The sequence below is a fragment of the Symphalangus syndactylus genome, chromosome 12 (assembly GCF_028878055.3).
Source record: "Symphalangus syndactylus isolate Jambi chromosome 12, NHGRI_mSymSyn1-v2.1_pri, whole genome shotgun sequence".
In the NCBI taxonomy this organism is placed as follows: Eukaryota; Metazoa; Chordata; class Mammalia; order Primates; family Hylobatidae; genus Symphalangus; species Symphalangus syndactylus.
The window spans coordinates 29430005-29451120 of NC_072441.2; the positions used below are offsets into that span (position 1 = coordinate 29430005).

General features: G+C 38.7%; 1 protein-coding gene across 13 annotated transcripts in view; it reads right to left on the bottom strand.

Moving 5' to 3' along the window:
* Positions 1-21116, bottom strand: part of SLC44A5 (solute carrier family 44 member 5) — a 389751-nt gene that overhangs the window by 42014 nt on the left and 326621 nt on the right. For all 13 annotated transcript variants that reach the window (XM_063624059.1, XM_063624062.1, XM_063624071.1 and 10 more), the window contains one exon: positions 7359-7443. In XM_063624059.1, the coding sequence (XP_063480129.1) occupies positions 7359-7443 (85 nt within the window). The remainder of the gene's footprint in view (positions 1-7358; positions 7444-21116) is intronic.

The following is a 21116-nucleotide window of genomic DNA, read 5'->3' on the forward strand; positions in this document are numbered from 1 at the left end:
TCATGAGGGGTTCATGAGGGCAGATCCTCCTTGTTCTTGTGATGATGAGTAGCTTCTTAATCTATTAATTCCCTCAAGAGTTGGTTGTTAGAAAGAGCCTGGCACCTCCCTCATCTTCTCTCTTGCTTCCTCACTAGCCATGTAATTTCTGCACATGCCAGCTCCTCTTTGCCTTCCGGTACAAGTGGAAAGCAGAAAGCTGAAGCCCTCAACAGAAGCAAATGCTGGCTCCATGTTTCTTGTACAGCCTGCAGAACCATAAGCAAACAAACCTCTTTTCTTTATAAATTACCCAGCCTCAGGTATTCCTTTTGTAGCAACACTAAGCAGAGTAAGGCAGTTAGAAGCCACTAACCTTACTCAGAGCTCACCAGTTTTATATTCACTTGTTTGTGTGTGCCTGTGTATGTGTGTAGTTCTATGCCATTTTATCAGATATGTGGTTGTGTGACCTACCACAGGACAGAGATAGACTTTTAATAAAATATTTATGATTTTAGAGTATAATTTAAGATTAATCTTGCCTGTGTAGTGCATGAATATTCAGTGTTAAAATCTTCCTTCCTTTCCTAAATCTTAACAAAATGATGATTTAAAATTGTCTGAATATTGAACACTTATGCCACTAATAATTATTAGTGCCAGTGAATTCTCAAACACAATTCTCAAAATGTAACTGGGGTTTTAGCACCATAAGAAACTAACAAATCAAGGCTATTTGGCACAATCAACCATCATTATGGTCTTTTACCAACACCATCTAGATGTAGGCAGAGAGGTCATCTTTGCAATTATTTTACATTAATAGACTTTGGGGGCCTCTCAGTGCCAAGCCAGACCACCGTGCTAGTTCACAAAGCCACCATAGAGTGACTGAAATCCAATTAGTAACTCCACAGAGGGAAGGCAGAATCATAGGAGATACACTCTATTGGTTTTGCTTTTTATTTACAATAAAAAACAAAAGTCAGATGAAGCCAGGTGAACTGCAGCTAACCCTTTCAAGTCTCTCCATCACCTTCAGTTCCTCTTTCTGAAATCTTTCTCAGCCCTGACTTGCTCCATCTCCCTACTCTGGCAATTATTCTTATTGGCCAACTTGTAGCTCAACCCATTGGTGGTTAGGTAAAAACACTGCTGCTTAGCTGACATCTCCTTTCCATCTTTTGTGTTATGTACCTGCTGTACACAAAGGCATTTGGTGTGGACCCTACAGCTAAGTTAGCAGGAGAATAACGAAATGTATATGACTCAAATCTCACAGTTAATATTTTCTTGAAGCAATAGCAGTTCAATTCCCTCTAGAAATTTTGGCAGGGCAAACAACTCATCTCCACAGCCATACCTCCACATGTATTTCCTCTTTCTTGGTCTCTCATCCACACATGTGCATGCACACACACAATGACATATGCATATTCATGTACCTTTAGAGAAAGTATTAGTGGCTTCATAGGTATCTTTCTAAGAAAGCTGAAGAACAATTTAGGGACATTCACAGCATGCAACACACCCACATCTTTTAGAAGGTTAAGATGATTATCAATGCAAATGTCAAAAGTTCATTCTGATTGCAGCCAAGCTGAATAAACCATTAGCATATTAGGATATACTTGACAGACATTTAGACTTCAACAATTGACTCATATAACTTTGAAAGACAACTGAACTACTTCTATTGAATACACTTAAATGGATTTATAAAAGTGAGTACTGAAAGAACTAATGCTTTCACAGGCTTTAAATGATGGTAGGTACTTCTGAATTGAGACCATGATGATTCTGTATTTATAAAGCACACACAAACAGTGTATACTACACATAGAAAAGTGCTGTGTATGCAACACATAAAAGAAAGTAATTAAAATAGTAAAACGTGATTTAAGGAGAATCACATCAAATCTCATTCTAGACACAAATGAGCTGTTAAAAAACAATACAACTGCACTTTACTTTCTCCCTCTATCAGACCAATTTGTTCACTTCAAATAGGGTGCTGATTAGTAGTAATCAACATATAATTAGCCAAAATGAAGGTCACATTGAAGTTGGATGCTCTAATTGATCACAGTCTGTCCTTTAAGTGCTCATGACAAATGTCTGGACCATGCCGGCAGTTAACAAAAACATAGTGCATACAAATATGGCTCAGATCAGTAGATGCACCACTGTCTGGAAGACTAAATGCAAGTCTGCATTATTAGTAGCCAATAATGACTCAGCTAATAATGAGCTAATTCTGACTCAGTTCTGATTCTCTGTGTACCACAAAGGGCACTTTGCATAAAGTTCTGTATTACTATTTTTATCTTTAATTCAGAGAGGCTTAACACTCAATTACAAATTGGAATTTGGTGGCTGGGAGAGTGAATTACATTGAAGGTTAAAACACTACCTTCGTTATGAAGAAAAGATGATCTAGTAACTCATTTATGAAACAAGAAAAAAGCATAATATGCAAGTATATTTTGTTTTATCATAAGAATGACAGATTTGTAGAGTATAGTGGAAAAATTCTTAACTAGCAGTAGGAAGATATTCATTCTCTCATTCATTCAGTCATTTGTTCATTCATTTAATAAATATTTACTGATCCCCTACTCTGAGCCTGTTCCAGGCACTGAGGACAGATGTAGTAGTGAACAACAAATAAAAATCCTTGCCCTCAAGCAATCTGTCTTCCAGTAGTGGGAGATATATAAGAAATTATAAATAAGTAAAATGTTTGTCATAAGATGGTAATAAATAGTAGTAAATAAGATGGTATAGGATGATAAATAAATAAGGCTGGAAAGGAGGCTACAGAGAGAGAAAGGAGTGGCTGGGTGGGATTCTAATTTTAAAGAGGTAGTCAAAGCAGGCTCACTAAGAAGGTAACATTTGTAGAATTTCTTGGACAGGATGAGCAATCAAGACACACAGTCATCTGGAGAAAGAATTCTCTAGGTAGGGAGAACAGTGAAGTCTAAGTCTCTGAGTCAGGAGAGTTCCTGGATCCTTTCAAGTATTAATACAACAAATGGCCAGTATGACCCAAGTGTAGTGAGCAAAGGGAGTAGAATATGATATGTGGTCAGAGAGTGAGCCATACAGTGAAGGATCGTACAGGTCATTGTTAGGACCTTGGCTTTTCATATAAGTAACTTGGGAAGCTATTGGGGCATTTAAGCAAAGAAGAGACATAATCAGACTTATATTTAACAGGACCACACTGGCTACTGGGTAGAAAAGAGACTGCAAAGGGTAAGGGGGCAAGGACAGAAACAGAAAGACCAGTCAGGAGATCCTTGAACTAATCTAAAAAAGAGATGATGGCTCCTTGAACTAGGGAAGAGGTGGTGAGAAATAGTTTGGCTCAGGGTACATTGTGGAGGGAGACCTAAGGAGAGCTCAAACATGGGTATGAGAGAGAGGAAAATCAAGGATAAGGTAGAAATCAAGGTATTTGGAGCTGGCATTAATTGAGACAGGGACGAGTTGGGGTGGGGAAGAATTTTAGGGATAAAGTCAGAGATTAGGAATTCAGTTGTGGACATGTTAAATTTGAGATGCCAACCAAATATTTATGTAGAAATATCACACGGGTGGTTAGATAGAAAGGTCTGGAGCTCAGAGAGCAGATTTATTTGGAGATGTAAATTTGAGAGGTCAGCAAGTAGATGGTGTTAAACCCAATGGACTAGGTGAGATCATCAAAAAAGTAAATACAGACTTAGAAAAGGACCAAGCTTCTTGTGGGAGGGAAATGCAGTGTTTAAAAGATGTTGGAAAGATTAAGATAACTCATCAACGGAAACGGATAGGGAGTAGTATCCAGAGAGTTGGGAGGAAATATAGAAGAATGTTGTGCCCTGGAAGCCAGGTGAAAAAGATATTTTAAAGAGGAGGGATTGATTAAATACTGTTGTTAGATCAAGTAAATGTGTATTTAATACTAACCATTAGCTTAATAATGTTGAGGTCTATGGTATTGTTTAGGGAAAACTTAAGTAGGGATAAAAGCTTGGATGAGAGTGAGAGGAAAGGATTTAGACAGATAAATGTGGACTATTCTTTTGAGAAGTTTTGAAAAAAAATAAAAGAGGCACAGAGATATGGACCAGTAGCTGGAGAAGGATGTGGGATCAAGGGGAAAATTTTTTAAGATGAAAGAAATAACAGTAGTGAACAAAACAGATAAAAATCCTTGCCCTTAAGCAATTTGTCCTCTAGTAGGGTGAGATAGGAACCAAATAACAGATAAGTAAAATGTTTATTGTAAGATGGTAATAAGTGGTAATTAATAAGATGGTATAAGATGGTAAGTAAATAGGATAGAAAGGATACTAGAGACAGAGAGGAATGGCTGGGTGGGATTATAGTTCTGAATAAGTAGTCAAGGAAGCCTCACTAAGACGGTAACATTTGCAGAAATACTTGAAAGGATGAATGATCAAGCCATAGCTTTGTATATTGATGGAGATAATTTAGTAGAGAAGGAAAAAATGATAATAAAAAAACAACATTTCGAAGTGATGTGCTTAATTATGCAAGAGGATGAGATTTAATGCACAAATGGATGGGCTGGTCTTAGAAGCACAGGCAGTTCACCCACGGGGAATTAGAGGGAAGGCAGGATGAGTATATGACATAGACGAAGATAGGTAGGCAAATGGATGTCAGAGAGGGAGATTTTAAAAGTTGTCTTCTGAATGCTTGTACTTGCTCAGTGAGACAGGAAGCAAAGTCAGAGGCTGGCAAGGAGATTGGGAAAGAGATCTCGGAAGTTCCAAGTGAGAAGAAAAGGTGTGAAATTCTATAGTAGTAGGCTATAGAATGGACAAGGGTCTGTAGTATGGATGAGAGACAGACAGCATTAACAGCCCACTTGAAGTTAGGTCCTGAATTTAAATGACCGTTGTATGTTTTTCTCCAAGAACACACAGCTGCCTGGATTCAGGCATGGAGTAGGCTGAAAGCTATCTTTATAGTCAGGTTTTGCCAGGGACTTACAACTAAGTGAAAGGGGACAATGGAATTGAGAATGTGTATACGGGAGTGATTTCACTGAGAGACTGTGGAATCTAAGTCATGTAAGGAGGGAGATGCAAACATGAGGGAGCTGAGCGATACTTTGGATGGGTTAGGATCAGTGGTTTGCAGGTCCCAGGAAGGTAAAAGAATTATTGGAGTTGCAATGTCAGAGGAATCGAGATGATCACAGAAATTGAGATTACAAAGGGTAGCAATGATTAATACTGGAAAGGTCAAGGGTTTGCCCTTGGGGAAGTGGGTAGAAGTGGTCACAGAACTAAGATACCAACATCCCAAGTGGGCTTTAGTCTCAGCAGAAGTAAGATTTCAAAAGTCTTTGAGGGAGATGAGGAAGCAAAAAAATAAAGCAGATTTACAAACTAATCCCAGGGACTAGCTTTGGGTATAGTTACTGGCACATGGAACTAAGAAGAAGCAAAAAAGTCCAAAGTCTACTAAGTTTCTGAGGTAAGTGTAATGCTAGAAAAAATCATGAGCTAGCCTTAAAAAGCCTTTCACTGTTAAAATAATATTTGTGATATGAAACTTGCACAACTGGAAGTGAGCTTCAAAGCAATATGGGCCTCAAGACAGCATATTTTCCAGTGCCCAGCAATGGTGTGGCCTGGAGGCTAAAGGACAGAAAATCACCTCCCAGGTGGCCAAGCAAAGGGCTATAGGAAGCAATGGACAGGGAATTCTTCTCACAGAATGCAATCCAGGTGAAATAAAATTGCCACAATCCAGAAACTGCTGTGTATTTATCACTCCTTTTCTAAATGAGAGTTTGCAATTCTAATTTTTCTGTCCATGTTACCCATTGTACATGTAGTGTCAAGACTTGATAAAGAGAACTATACATCATCTATAGATTCTGGACTTTGAGTTAAAAACAGTACTACATGGGACTCTGGGTTCTCCTTTGGGAAGAAGAAGGGTGTTCTGGAGGCCAGAGAGATAGACTATAGAAGACACACTTAACTATTCATTGAGGTTTGTGTCTCTTGTTCCATTTGTTCCATGGTATAGAAAAGGCAGCTCAGCTCAGAGCTACATTGCTCAATTCCTTTCTCCTTGAATCTGGGTGTGACTTATTTTTTTTGTGAGATTAGAAACATTTAAATTTCTTTTTTAAAAACTTTTATTTTAAGTTCAGAGGTATATGTGCAGGTTTGTTACATAGGTAAACTTGTGTCATGGAGTTTTGTTGAACAGATTATTTCATTACCCAGGTATTAAGCTTAGTATCCATTAGTTATTTTTCCTGATCTTCTTTCTCCTCCCACCCTTCACCTTCTGATGGGCCCCCATGTCTGTTGTTCCCCTTTTTGTGTCCATATGTTCTCATCATTTAGTTCTCACTTATAAGTGAAAACAAGTGGCATTTGGTTTTCTGTTCCTGTTTTAGTTTTCTAAGGATAATGACCTCCAGCTCCATCCACATCTCTGCAAGGGACGTGACCTTGTTCTTTTTTTTATGGCTGCATAGTATTCCATGGTGTATATGTACCATATTTTCTTTATCAAATCTATCATTGATGGGCATTTAGGTTGATTCCATGTCTTTGCTATTGTGAATAGTGCTGCAGTGAACATACATGTGCATGCATCTTTTTAGTAGAATGATGTATATTCCTTTGGGTATATACCCAATAATGGGATTGCTGGGTCAAATGGTATTTCTGTCTTTAGGTCTTTGAGGGATGTGACCACTTATAACCAGTTTGTGTCTGTGGCATATGAGTGGAAATGCAATGTGTGAAACTTCTTATCCGAGGCTTTTAAGAGCAGGAGTGTTTTATTCATCCTCACTGTGTCCTTTTCATTGCTGGATGCAGATGATGGGGAGGATTTAAGGAATAGCAGAGCCACCCTTAAGTGCTTAAGCCATCCTTAAGATGGAAGGAGACTAGAGGAGAGTACCTACTGACCAGAGACACCTGCCTTTTACTGTTATATGGTCAAAAAATAAATGTTATTGTGTGAAGTCACTGAAAAACTTGGATTTGTTAGTTATAGTAGCTAGCTTTACTTTTCCTAATACAATGTTGATCTTGATAAAAACTCCATTTCTCTGGGCTGCAAATATTTATTTATAAAAGTAAGTGGTTGGACAAGACAATCATTGAACTTCCTAAGTGATTCTAAAATGATTAATTTCTGCTTAGTTTTGATTGTATATAAACAAGTATAAGCTCATACTTATGTCTTCCATCTTCTAGAAATTCATAATTAACCCCCTGCCCCCGCTACACACACAGAGAACTCAAATGGAATTTCTGAATTCTTTTATCCAAGAATGTTCAGAATGGCTGACACTACCAGTGAGGCACCTTTTGCCTTACCTGTGTGGTAGGGCACTGTAGGTTTAGCAACACGGAGGGACTGGTACAGCGTAACAGGTTAAAGTAAAACAAAATGGTCTTGTTCCTGTTAAGAAAGAAAACATAATCTTTTTAGTGACCATGGAAATGTTCCATATCATTTCAGACTCTGAACACTTTTGATAAATAACCTTTAAAAATTGGCTTCATTATCTATAGACAGCTGAAATATATTCTCCCTCTCCCTTACGTACCTAACCTTTAAAGTATCTTTTTTTTAATAGTAAAAAGTTGAAATAATCAAACTATCCATCTACAGGAGATTGGTTAAATAGATTTGTATACCCATAAGGTAGAACATTACATTGCCATTGAAAATAATGCTAAAGAACATATTTAATGAATGGTGAAATTTACAATATGTCAATTTTAGGAAGCAGGTTACTAAAGAGTATTAACATATGATTTGCTTTTAATTTTATAAAAACAAGTATAACATGAAGAAACAAATTATTACATCTGAATGTTGGGATTATATTGCTTAATTTTTGTGCTTTTATGGATTTCCTAAAATAAATATACATTACTTTGGTAATATGAAAAAACATAAATGAATTAAGTGATACTTTCTCTCTGCTGAAAATTATAGCCAGTGGCACAGTAATTTAGCAGGTTGACATTCATTATCATTAGTTTTGAGTGGTATATTACTCTGCCATTTAGCAAGCCACAGTTCTCTTTTGAATCTCAATTTTCTCATCAGTAAAATGAAGATAATACTATTCCTACCTACTTCACAGAGGTGTTGGGAGGGCCTAAGATAATGCGTAGTGGACTTAAGACAAGTGGTTGCCCAACTTCAGCATACGCAAGTAAAACCTGAAGTGTTTGTTCGAAATTTTGATTCCCGACATTTTCCCAACCCTCAAGAGTCCAAATGTCTAGTTATGGGGCCCAGGAATTAGTATGTTTTCCCCTAAGCTCCCTGGTGGATTCAGATACAGTGTTCTGTAAACCGTATCTTAAGAAACACAGCCCTAAATATTCAGGAAGAATGTTTCTTAACTCTTTGTCAACTCCCCAGTAAATTAATGTGACTACATGCATAGCACAAGATGTAATGGGCTGTTGAGCAATACTTTTCCTACCAACTCAAAATCAGTAAGTAGGATCCAAATCTAAGGATAAAGTCTTCCACAAGAAATTGGGGCTAGATCCTTTAATCACTTCTACCTGCTTCCTACTCCTGTCTGCATAAGCCAATATTGTGGGGAGGGAGGTGGATCAGAAACAGTGGAGTCGGCAGGATACAACCAGTGATTGCAGTTAATAGAACTTTCCCTACCATCCTTGCTGAGGAGAGGACGAGTTGTTTCTTCCAAATTCCAAGTTACAGAGGGTTCTAAGAGAATCTCTCATAGAGACTGAAGGTGCAGTAAGAGGGGCAGACCAACATCTCATTTTTCAATTGAACATCTCTTATGTGGCAGACCTGCTAGTCAGCCTTCCATGCCCATTTGAGCAGGGAGAAATGAGACCCAAAGAGACCACAAGAGAACTGAAAAAAAGTCAATGAGGCAGAAAGAGGGCAGCAGTAAAACAGCCCATCATAGTAGGATATGGAGTCAATAAATGGGCTTGAGACTCCCTGGTGGTACCTCACCTGACATTAAGAGACTGTGGAGGTGAATCACCAGGGATGGAACTGAAAGGGTTTGGAGGAGGGCAAACCAAAGCTGATCACTTACATCAAAGAACTATTCAGTGAGGACTCCCCCAGAAAATGTCCACCTGCACCCCATGAGGGAGCCAGCCCTTGGATGCCTGCCCCAGTGAGTGTTGATGGCTGGTCAGTTATGTCCTAGCCACAGTGACAAAAACAACAGCAAAGTAAGTCCACAGAAATATTCCAGTTGTTTTTTTCTTAGTAAGAAGGGGCAGTAGCTAGGAAAGTAACACACATCGCCCCTTTTCTTCTCTTTCCATCCCTCACAGCATAATGAATAAGCTAGAACCAGAAAGGAAGAGAGGAGACAAGTAATAGCAGGCCAGGCCCTCTCTCTCACTCCAAGTTCTTTGGCAGAGTCAAACTTGAGCTTGGGGATTGGAAGAATTGAAACTGAAATCTTAAATTGGACTACATTGAACTTTTAACAACAGAAAGTGTCTGAAAACTACGTAATCTGCCCGAAATATCAAAGTGAGAAGGGAAATCTGAAGAAGCATTGTTAAAGGCAATGATATGAGAAAAATAAACCCATTCTATGTTTGTATTCCACTAAATTCAAATGGCTGAAGAAGCTGTTTATAAATTAATACACAATATGTACAAGGCTACTACTTTGAGATCTACAAGTGTTAGCTTGGCTATTTCACCACCCAGGCAACTACCTCATCCACACAGTCTCACAGTGCATGTGATTCAAATTTGTACTTGAGCAAATGAATAAATTATACATATCTTGGATCACTGGGGTCCCTTGGGAGTATTTAAAACTGTGAATGGTAAATCAGTAAGTGCCAAGAGTTCACCATAGGTAAAATTGATTTATAAACTGCAAACTGCTATGTAAACTCAAGTTATTCACCAGATTATATTATTCCCAAGGGTAAGGTTTATACCATCTTTACATCCTACCTTGCCAGAACTTAACCTCATACTTGGCCCACTCTAGACACTTATCAGATATTTTGGAATGAATGAGACTAATTCCATAATAAGTTTTTGAAAATATTTATCTCAAAGTTTTTTCAAGTAAGTCTTAGAATCATCCTTAGTATTTCAGCACAAATCTATAGTCATTCTATCACAGTCACTGATATTCTCAAATTTCAGTGGACCACATTTTTTTTTTTTTAGACGGTTTCTCACTCTTGTCGCCCAGGCTGGAGTGCAGTGGTGTGATCTCAGCTCACTGCAACCTCCGCCTCCAGGGTTCAAGCAATTCTCCTGCCTCAGCCTTCTGAGTAGATGGGACTACAGGCACCTACCACCACGCCCAGCTAATTTTTGTCCTTTTATTAGAGACATGGTTTCTGCATGTTGGCCAAGCTGGTCTCGAACTCTTGACCTCAGGTGATCTGCCTGCATCGGCCTCCCAAAGTGCTGGGATTACAGGTGTGTGCCACCGCAACCGGCCAGACCTCAGATTTTTTAGGTGCAAAGTAGATGGTGGTGGTTGCAGCTGAGCAATTCTGTGGAAGTAATTGAGGAAGTAACACATAATTTAACTTAAATTATATTTCCACCAAGAAACAAAATAGAAACAATAGCAAACTACTAGTTCAAGGTGATGTATCAGGCACTTAAGCCTACCTCTCTTCTTTCCTGAGACTCATCGGAATACAATAATAAAAGTACCAATAAATGAATAAACCTCACCACACAAGCTAAGAATGTGGAGGATGTGATTTGATCACAATTGTGCAGGAGAGTTCAGCAATATTTGGAATACGGGATGCATATTGAAGTGTGCTGAACAATGAATGCACATACAGGGGTACAGGGAGGGTGGGACAGAATTTGTCTGTTAGAAATCATGAAACATGCTAGAGAGTTGAGAGTGAGAAATGTAGCCAAAGCAGAGAGATTGATTGAAAGTTTCTTTACAGATTTTCAGTGCAAATCAGAACCGCTGTGTTTCTCCCAGACCTCTATGCTTAGTATAACAGCATCCAGAAAATAGCTGATGAGCTAAAAACTAAAATTGCAAAAAAACTCATAATGTTTTAAGAAAGTTTATGATTTTTGTGTTGGGCTGCACTGAACGCCATGCTGGGCCACATGGAGCCCATGAGCCGTGGGTTGCACAAGCTTGTTTTATGGCATTTTGAAAGCCAGTGCCTGACATCCAGCTTTCCACCAATTCATGCTGTAAAGGAATATGACAGTCAACACAGCCCTGTCACCCCACATGGTGCAGAGGCCTCCTTGGTAAGATGACCGACTAACACAGCAGCAAAGCAAATCCACCCAAACCACCCAGTCCTTTTTTCTTTAGTAACAGATAATTATGTAGCATCAAAACATACAAGAGAAAAACTAAACAAACAAAAATTAAATTATTAAAATAATTAAGGGCATAGGAGGGAACTTTAAAACCTCTAATATATTCAGAGAAATTTAAGCAGATTATTCACAAAATAAAAACGTGACGTCATTGTAAAAGAATAATTGGAGAACAAGAAGGGCTTATAAAGATTAAAATACAATTGCCAAAATAAAAAAAATCAAAAGAAGAGCTGGAAAAAATTAAGAAATTCTAAAATACAGAACAAAAAGTCAGAGATGAAAAATAGAAGGAAAAAAAGAAGAGGCACTGAGACTAATCCAGGTATGACCAATAGTTCCAGAAAGACAACTGAAAAAATGGAAGGGATAAAAATCGCAAAGAAATAACAGAAGAAAATTGTCCAGAGCTGATGAGAGTCATAGTTCTTCAGGATTAAAGGACTTACTAAGGACTCAAAGAAAGAATTAAAAAGGCCTCTATCAAATTGTGAGATTTCAGAACACTAAGAATAAAGAAATCATTTTAAGTACTTTCTAAAAGGAAAAAACTTATCATGATGTATGTGAATTCTACTGGCATTAGGCATTCTGGATAACAAAAATAATGAAGCAATGTCTTCACATTTCTGAAAGGAATTGTTTTTCAATCTACACTTCTATAGCTATACCATCAATCAAATATAAAAAGAGAAAAGAAAAGATGAAGAGACAAGGCATTTATAGGAACTCAGCAAGTTTACTGCTTATGCTTTCTTTTTTTAGGAAGGTAATTGAAAATATTCTCCACGAAAACAGGTGGGTCAACAGAAAGGCAGCCTTGGGATATAGGAAACAATAAATTCACATACTTATACTAAAAATTATTATTTATATGAAATTAAAAAGTTAACTGGGCATTCTGTGCTTTTGTTTCATAAATCTGATAACTCTAGAAAAAGACAATTTAACAAGGTAGAGAAGCCCCAGAATTAAAGCTATGCAATAGGCCTACAATTTACCAGGTCCTGAGTAAAGCAAAAGGACAGCAGCTCTGCAAGGTAGATCTTCAGGGAAAAGGGGCCTCTGAAAAATAGTATGATTGAGATGGCAGAAAAACACATTGTCCTGATGAAGGCTATCCAAGAAAAACCTTGTGGGTAAACAAAAAATTATGCTAGAAAGTCACTGTGTTGAAGCAAACTAAAATGCGAGATGATCCTACGCTGCTAATGAAGTGTGAGATTTGGCTTTGATATCAACGACATGGTACAAATAAGAAAATAACGGCCTGACAGTGAATATGGTTTGCATAGTTATGACAAAGCAAAGTTTTTTAAATCATTTTCAAATTCTGGAACCAACTTACCAATAGATCATGCAAGATTTTGTTGAAGTTCTGGAACTGAACATAAATGGTGACAAATCTGATCATGTAAAATGGTATTTATAGAAAGTATTTCCAGAAAGTAAAAGGTGAAAGAGAAAGAAAAGGTGGACAGAAGGGTAGGGGGGATAATATCCTCTTACATAAAGATGAGCTGAGACACTGACAAAAGTTAGTAGAACAAGAAGTAGAGGTATTGCATACTATTTAAAGTCATAAAAGCAACCACAAGGAAATCTAAAAGTAGTAATTTAACTACCAAACATGGGTGAAGGGGATAAGTAAAACAGATAATGTATATGAGTTAGAAATCTTCATTTCCCAGGCTGGGCGCGGTGGCTCATGCTTGTAATCCCAGCACTTTGGGAGGCCGAGGCGGTCGGATCACGAGGTCAGGAGATCGAGACCACGGTGAAACCCCGTCTCTACTAAAAATACAAAAAAATTAGCTGGGCGTGGTGGTGGGCGCCTGTAGTCCCAGCTACTCGGAGAGGCTGAGGCAGGAGAATGGCGTGAACCCGGGTGGTGGAGCTTGCAGTGAGCCGAGATTGCGCCACTGCACTCCAGCCTGGGCGACAGAACGAGACTCCATCTCAAAAAAAAAAAAAAAAAAAAAAAAGAAATCTTCATTTCCCATAGCAGACTGTCAGTGGATACTATCTAAACTTAATAAGCACAAAATAAAATAAGCTTATTATTTAAAGTTCTGTAAAAACAAACTGCCAGAAGAACTAAAACCAGAGAGAGAAGAGATTGTCCCAGTGAAAGTGTGGGTGAGGAATCCTAGGATGAGAGACCATTGCTTTTATCATAAACTCTTCAGTACTATTTTGTTTGTTTTCACATGCATATATTATTTTGATTCAAATTTTAAACATTAAACCAAATTGTGTGTGGATACAATCAAAGAGATTTGTAAGATGCCTTTGCCATTTTGTCAGAGGTCAGTGAATTGAAAACTAAGTTGCTATTGCTTCATATAGATGCTGAATTGAAGGCAAGGCTTAAATGGGAGGGACTTCAAAATGGCTGATGAGAGGCAATATAGTACCCACCTTCACTACAAAGAAGAACCAAAATAACAGGTAGATAATCACACTTTGAATAGATCACTTAAGCAAGAATGCTAGAATTCAACAGCAAAGTGACAGGAAACACCTAAGGCATGGAAAGAGAGTCAAGAGAGGCAGCATGCTCAGCCAGGATCAGCTGGGAACCTAGAGAGGCTTTCTAGGGGTTCCCCTAGAAAGGGAACCAAGTGGTCTGGCTTGGCGGGTCCCACAACCACGGAGACCAGCAAGCTAAGATCCACTGGCTTGAAATTCTCACTTCGAGCACAGCAGTCTGAGCTCGACCTGGGATGCTTGAACTTGGTCAGAGGAGGGGTGTCCGCCATTGCTGAGGCTTGAGTAGGTGGTTTTACCCTAAGGGTGTAAACAAAGCAGTTGGGAAGTTGGAACTGGGCAGAGCTCACCATAGCTCAGCAAGGCCACTGCTGCCAGACTGCCTCTCCAGATTCCCTCCTCTCTGGGCAGGGCATCTTTGAAAAAAAGGCAGCAGCCCCAGTCAAGGACTTACAGATAAAACCCCCAACTCCCTGGGACAGAGCACCTGGAGGAAGGGGCAGTTGGGGGTGCAGCTTCAGCAAACTTAAACGTCCCTGCCTGGCAGCTCTGAAGAGAGCAGCAGATCTCCCAGCACAGTGTTTGAGCTCCGATAAGGGACAGACTGCCTCAAGTGGGTCCCTGACCCCCAGTTATCTTGACTGGGAGACACCTCCCAGTAGGGGCCAATAGACACCTCATACGGGAGAGCTCTGGCTGGCATTTGGCAGGTGCCCCCCTGGGACGAAGTTTCCAGAGGAAGGAACAGGCAGCAATCTTGGCCGTTCTGCAGCTTCTGCCAGTGACACGCAGGCAAACAGGGTCTGGAGTGGACCTCCAGTAAACTCCAGCAGACCTGCAGCAGAGGAGCCTCACTGTTTGAAGGAAAACTAGCAAACAGAAAGGAACAGTATCAACAGCAACAAAAAGGACATCTACTCAGAGACCCCAGCCAAAGGTCACTGACTTTAAAGACCAAAGGTAGATAAATCCATGAAGAAGGGGGGAAAACAGCACAAAAAGGCTGAAAATTCCAAAAACCAGAATGCATCTTCTCCTGCAAAGGATCAGAACTCCTCACCAGCAAGGCAACAAAACTGGACAGAGAATGAGTTTGACAAATTGACAGAAGTAGGCTTCAAAAGATGGGTAATGACAAACTCCTCTGAGCTAAAGAAGCATGTTCTAACACAATGCAAGGAAGCTAAGAACCTTGAAAAAAGGTTAGATGAATTGCTAACTATAATAACCAGTATAGAGAAGAACATAAATGACCTGATGGAGCTGAAAAACACAGCACAAGAATGTCGTGAAGCATACTCAAGTATCAATAGCATCAAGTGGAAGAAAGAATGTCAGAGATTGAAGATCAACTCAATGAAATAAAGTGAGAAGACAAGATTAGAGAAAAAAGAGTGAAGAGAAATGAACAAAGCCTCCAAGAAATATGGGACTATGTGAAAAGACCAAATATACATTTGATTGGTGTACCTGAAAGGGACAGGTAGAACGGAACCAAATTGGAAAACACTCTTTGGGATATTAGCCAGGAGAACTTCCCCAATCTAGCAAGGCAGGCCAATATTCAAATTCAGGAAATACAAAGAACACCACAAAGATACACCTTGAGAAGAGCAACCACAAGACACATAATCATCAGATTCACCAAGGTTGAAATAAAGGAAAAAATATTAAGGGCAGCCAGAGAGAAAGGTCGGGTTACCCACAATGGGAAGCCCATCAGACAAACAGCGGATCTCTTAGCAGAAACCCTACAGGCCAGAAGAGAGTGGGGGCCAATATTCAACATTCTTAAAGAAAAGAATTTTCAACCCAGAATTTCATATCCAGCCAAACTAAGCTTCATAAGCGAAGGAGAAATAAAATGCTTTACAGACAAGCAAATGCTGAAAGATTTTGTCACCATCAGGCCTGCCTTACAAGAGCTCCTGAAGGAAGTACTAAACATGGAAAGGATTAGCTGGTACCATCCACTGCAAAAACATACGAAATTGTAAAGACCACTGACGCTATGAAGAAACTAAAGGGCAAAATAACCACGTGGCATCATAATGGCAGGATCAAATTCACATATAAAAATATTAACCTTAAATGTAAATGGCTAACTGCCCCAATTAAAAGACACAGACTGGCAAATTGGATAAAAAGTCAAAACTCACTGGTGTGCTATATTCAGGAGACCCATCTCACATGGAAAGACACACATAGGCTCAAAATAAAGGGATGGAGGAATATTTCCTAAGCAAATGGAAAGCAAAAAAAAGCAGGGGTTGCAATCCTAGTCTCTGATAAAACAGACTTTAAACCAACAAAGATCAAAAGAGACAAAGAAGGGCATTACATACTGGTAAAGGGGTCAATGCAACAAGAAGAGCTAACCATCCTAAATATATATGCACCCAATACAGGAACACGCAGATTCATAAAACAAGTTATTAGAGAGCTACAAAGAGACTTAGACTCCCACACAATAATAGTGGGAGACTTTAACACCCCACTGTCGATAGTAGACATATCAGTGAGACAGAAGGTTAACAAGGATATCGAGGACCTGAACTCAGCTCTGCAACAAGCAGACCTAATAGACATCTACAGAACTCTCCACCCCAAATCAACAGAATATACATTCTTCTCAGCACCACATTACACTTATTCTAAAATTGACCACATAGCTGGAAGTAAAACACTCCTCAGCAAATGCAAAAGAACAGAAATGATAACAAACTGTCTCTCAGACCACATTGCAACCAAATTAGAACTCAGGATTAAGAAACTCACTCAAAACCGCACAACTACATGGAAAGTAAACAACCTGCTCCTGAATGACTACTGGGTAAATATTGAAATGAAGGCAGAAATAAAGATGTTCTTTGAAACCAATGAGAACAAAGACACACTGTACCAGAATCTCTGGGACACATTTAAAGCAGTATGTAGAGGGACATTTATAGCACCAAATGCCCACAAGATAAAGCAGGAAAGATCTAAAATCGACACTCTGACATCACATTTAAAAGAACTAGAGAAGCAACAGCAAACAAATTCAAAAGCTAGCAGAAAGCAAGAAATTACTAAGATCAGAGCAGAAATGAAGGACACAGAGACACGAAAAACTCTTCAAAAAATCAATGAATCCAGGATCTGGTTTTTTGAAAAGATCAACAAAATAGTCAGCTAGCGAGAGTAATAAAGAAGAAAAGAGAGAAGAATCAAATAGATGCCATAAAAAATGATAAAGGGGATATCACCACCGATCCCACAGAAATACAAACTACCACCAGAGAATACTGTAAACATCTCTATGCAAAGAAACTAGAAAATCTAGAAGAAATGGATAATTTCCTGGACACATACACTCTCCCAAGACTAAACCAGGAAGAAGTTGAATCCCTGAATATAACAATAACAAGTTCTGAAATTGAGGCAGCAATTAATAGCCTACCAACTAAGAAAAGTCCAGGACCAGATGGATTCACAGCCAAATTCCACCAGAGGTACAAAGAGGAGCTGGTACCATTCCTTCTGAAACTATTCCAAACAACAGAAAAAGAGGGAATCCTCCCTAAATCATTTTATGAGGCCAGCATCATCCTAATGCCAAAACCTGGCAGAGACACAACAACAAAAATTTCAGGCCAATATCCCTGATGAACATGGATGCGAAAATCCTCAATAAAATACCAGCAAACTGAGTCCTGCAGCACATCAAAAAGCTGATCCATCACGATCAAGTCAGCTTCATCCAAGGGATGCAAAACAATAAATGCAATCCATCACACAAACAACCAATGACCAAAAACCACATGATTATCTCAATAGATGAAGAAAAGGCCTTCGACAAAATTCAACAACGCTTCATGCTAAAAATTCTCTTTAAACTAGGTATTGATGGAACGTATCTCAAAATAAGAGCTTTTCATGACAAACCCACAGCCAATAACATACTGAAAGGGCAAAAACTGGAAACAATCCCTTGAAAACCGGCACAACACAAGGATGTCCTCTCTCACCACTCCTTTTCAACACAGTATTAGAAGTTCTGGCCAGGGCAATCAAGAAAGAGAAATAAACAAATGGTATTCGAGTATGAAAAGAGGAAGTCAAATTGTCTCTGCAGATGACATGACTGTATATTTAGAAAACCCCATCATCTCGGCCCCAAATCTTCTTAAGCTGATAAATAACTTCAACAAAGTCTAAGGATACAAAATCAATGTGCAAAAAGCACAAGCATTCCTATACACCAAGAACAGACAAATAGCCAAATTGTCAGTGAACTCCCATTCACAATTGCTACAAAGAGAATAAAATACCTAGGAATCCAACTTACAAGGGATGTGAAGGACCTCTTCAAGGAGAACTACAAACCACTGTTCAAGGAAATAAGAGAGGACACAAACAAATGGAAAAACATTTCATGCTTAAGGATAGGAAGAAACAATATTGTGAAAATGCCAAATCACTTCCCAAAGTAATTTATAGATTCAATGCCATCCCCATCAAGCTACCATTGACTTTCTTCATAGAATTGGAAAAAACTACTTTAAAATTCATATGGAACGAAAAAAGAGCCCACATAGCCAAGACAATCCTAATGAAAAAGAACAAAGCTGGAGGCATCACACTACCTGACTTCAAACTATACTACAAGGCTACAGTAATAAAACAGCATGGTACTAGTACCCAAACAGATATACAGACCAATGGAACAGAACAGAGGCCTCAGAAATAATGTCACATACCTGCAACCATCTGATCTTTGACAAACCTGACAAAAACAAGCAATGTGGAAAGGATTCCCAATTTAATAAATGGTGTTGGGAAAACTGGCTAGCCATATGCAGAAAGCTGAAACTGGATCCCTTCTTTACACCTTATACAAAAATTAACTCAATATGGAAACGACTTAAACATAAGACCTTAAACCATAAAAACCCTAGACAAAAACTTAGGCAATACTATTTAGGACATAGGCATGGGCAAAGACTTCATGACTAAAACACGAAAGCAATGGCAACAAAAGCCAAAACTGACAAATGGGATCTAATTAAACTAAAGAACTTTTGCACAGCAAAAGAAATTAACATCAGAGTGAACACACAACCTACAGAATGGGAGAAAATTTTTGCAATCTACCCATCTGACAAAAGGCTAATATCCAGAATCTACTAATAACTTAAACAAGTTTACAAGAAAAAAACAAACAACCCCATCAAAAAGTGGCTGAAGGATATGAACAGACACTTCTCAAAATAAGACATTTATGTAGCCAACAAACATATGAAAAAAAGCTCATCATCACTGGCCATTAGAGAAATATGAATCAAAACCACAATGAGATACCATCTCATGCCAGTTAGAATGATGGTCATTAAAAAGTCAGGAAACAACATTTGCTGGAGAAGATGCGGAGAAATAGGAATGCTTTTACACTTTTGGTAGGAGTGTAAATTAGTTCAACCATTGTGGAAGGCAGTGTGGCGATTCCTCGAGGATCTAGAACTAGAAATACCATTTGACCCAGCAATCCTATTACTGGGTATATACCCAAAGGATGATAAATCATTCTACTATAAAGACACATGCACACGTATGTTTATTACAGCACTGTTCACAGTAACAAAGACTTGGAACCCACCCAAATGCCCATCAGTGATAGACTGGATAAAGAAAATGTAGTACATATACACCATGGAATACTATGCAGCCATAAAAAAGGACAAGTTCATGTCTGGAAACCATCATTCTCAGCAAACTAAAACAAGAACAGAAAACCAAAGGCGGCATGTTCTCACTCATAAGTGGGAGTTGAACAATGAGCACACATGGACACAGGGAGGGGAACATCACACACTGGGGCCTGTTGGGGGATGGGGGTTTAGGGGAGGGATAGCATTAGGAGAAATACCTGGTGTAGATGACAGGTTGATAGATGCAGCAAACCACCATGGCACGTGTATACCTATGTAACAAACCCGCATGTTCTGCACATGTATCCCATCACTTAAAGTATTAAAAAAAAAAAAAAAGGAATAGCAAGGCACCATTTTCAGAGCCTGGAACCTACTGTACTGCATCCCGTCGTAGGGCTCAACAATCCTTGTATCTCCACATCCCTGGAGCCCCGTTGACATCCCCTACCTGCAGCCATGTGCTGCTGCTGGCTGCTCTCACCAAGGCCAAAGTGCAAGCCATTAGCATTGATCCCAATGTGCCCAGTAGCAGGGCCACCACATGTTTACAAGTTCCCTGAGAAAGATTATTCTATTTGCAGCTGCCACTCAAGGCCAACTTGTGTGATTATTAAAAATTAAAATCATATCAAGTTTCTTCTTAGACCACAATAGAATACAATTCGAAATCAATAATGAGAAGAGCTTGGGAAACTGTATAAATACATGGAAATTAAATAACATGCTTCTGAATGACCATTAGGTCGAGAAAGAAACTAGGAGGAAATTTAAAAAATTTTTCAAACAATTGAAAATCAAAACACAACATATCAAAACCGATGGAATAGAGAAAAAGCAGTGCTAAGAGGAAAATTTATGGCAGTAAACACCTACATCATAAAAGTAGGAAGGCAATCTAACTGCACCTCAGGAAACTAGAAAAGCAAGAACAAACCAACCCAAAATTAGTAGAAGTAAATAAATAAAAATGAGAGGACAAAAAAATAGAGACTAAAAAACAATGGAATCAATTAACAAAACAAAGTTTTTATTGAAAAAAATAAAACTGATAAACTGCTAGCTAGGCTAACCGAGAAAAAAAGAGAGAAGACCCAAATAAATAAAATCAGAAATAAAAGAGGATACATTCCAACTGATACCACAGAAATGAAAAACGCTATCAGAGACTGTTATGAAAAACTGTACACCAAAAAACTAGAAAAATGGATAAATTCATGGACACATAGAACCTACTAAAGTTGAATTAAGAAACAGAAAAACCAAACAGACCAATAACAAGTAATGAGATTGGATCAGTGACACAAAGTTTCCAGACAAAGAACAGTTCAGGACCAGATGGTTTCACTGCTGAATTTTACCAAACTTACAGAGAAGAATTAAAACCACTTCTTTTCAAACTATTCCAGAAAATTGGAGAGGAGATAATTCTTTCTAGGTCATTCTGTGAGGCCAGCATTACTCTGATACCAAAACCAGCCAAGGACATAAAAACAAACAAACAAACAAACAAACAAAAAAACACTACAGGGCAATATCCCTGATAAACATAGATGCAAAAATTCTCAACAGAATACTAGCAACCCGAAA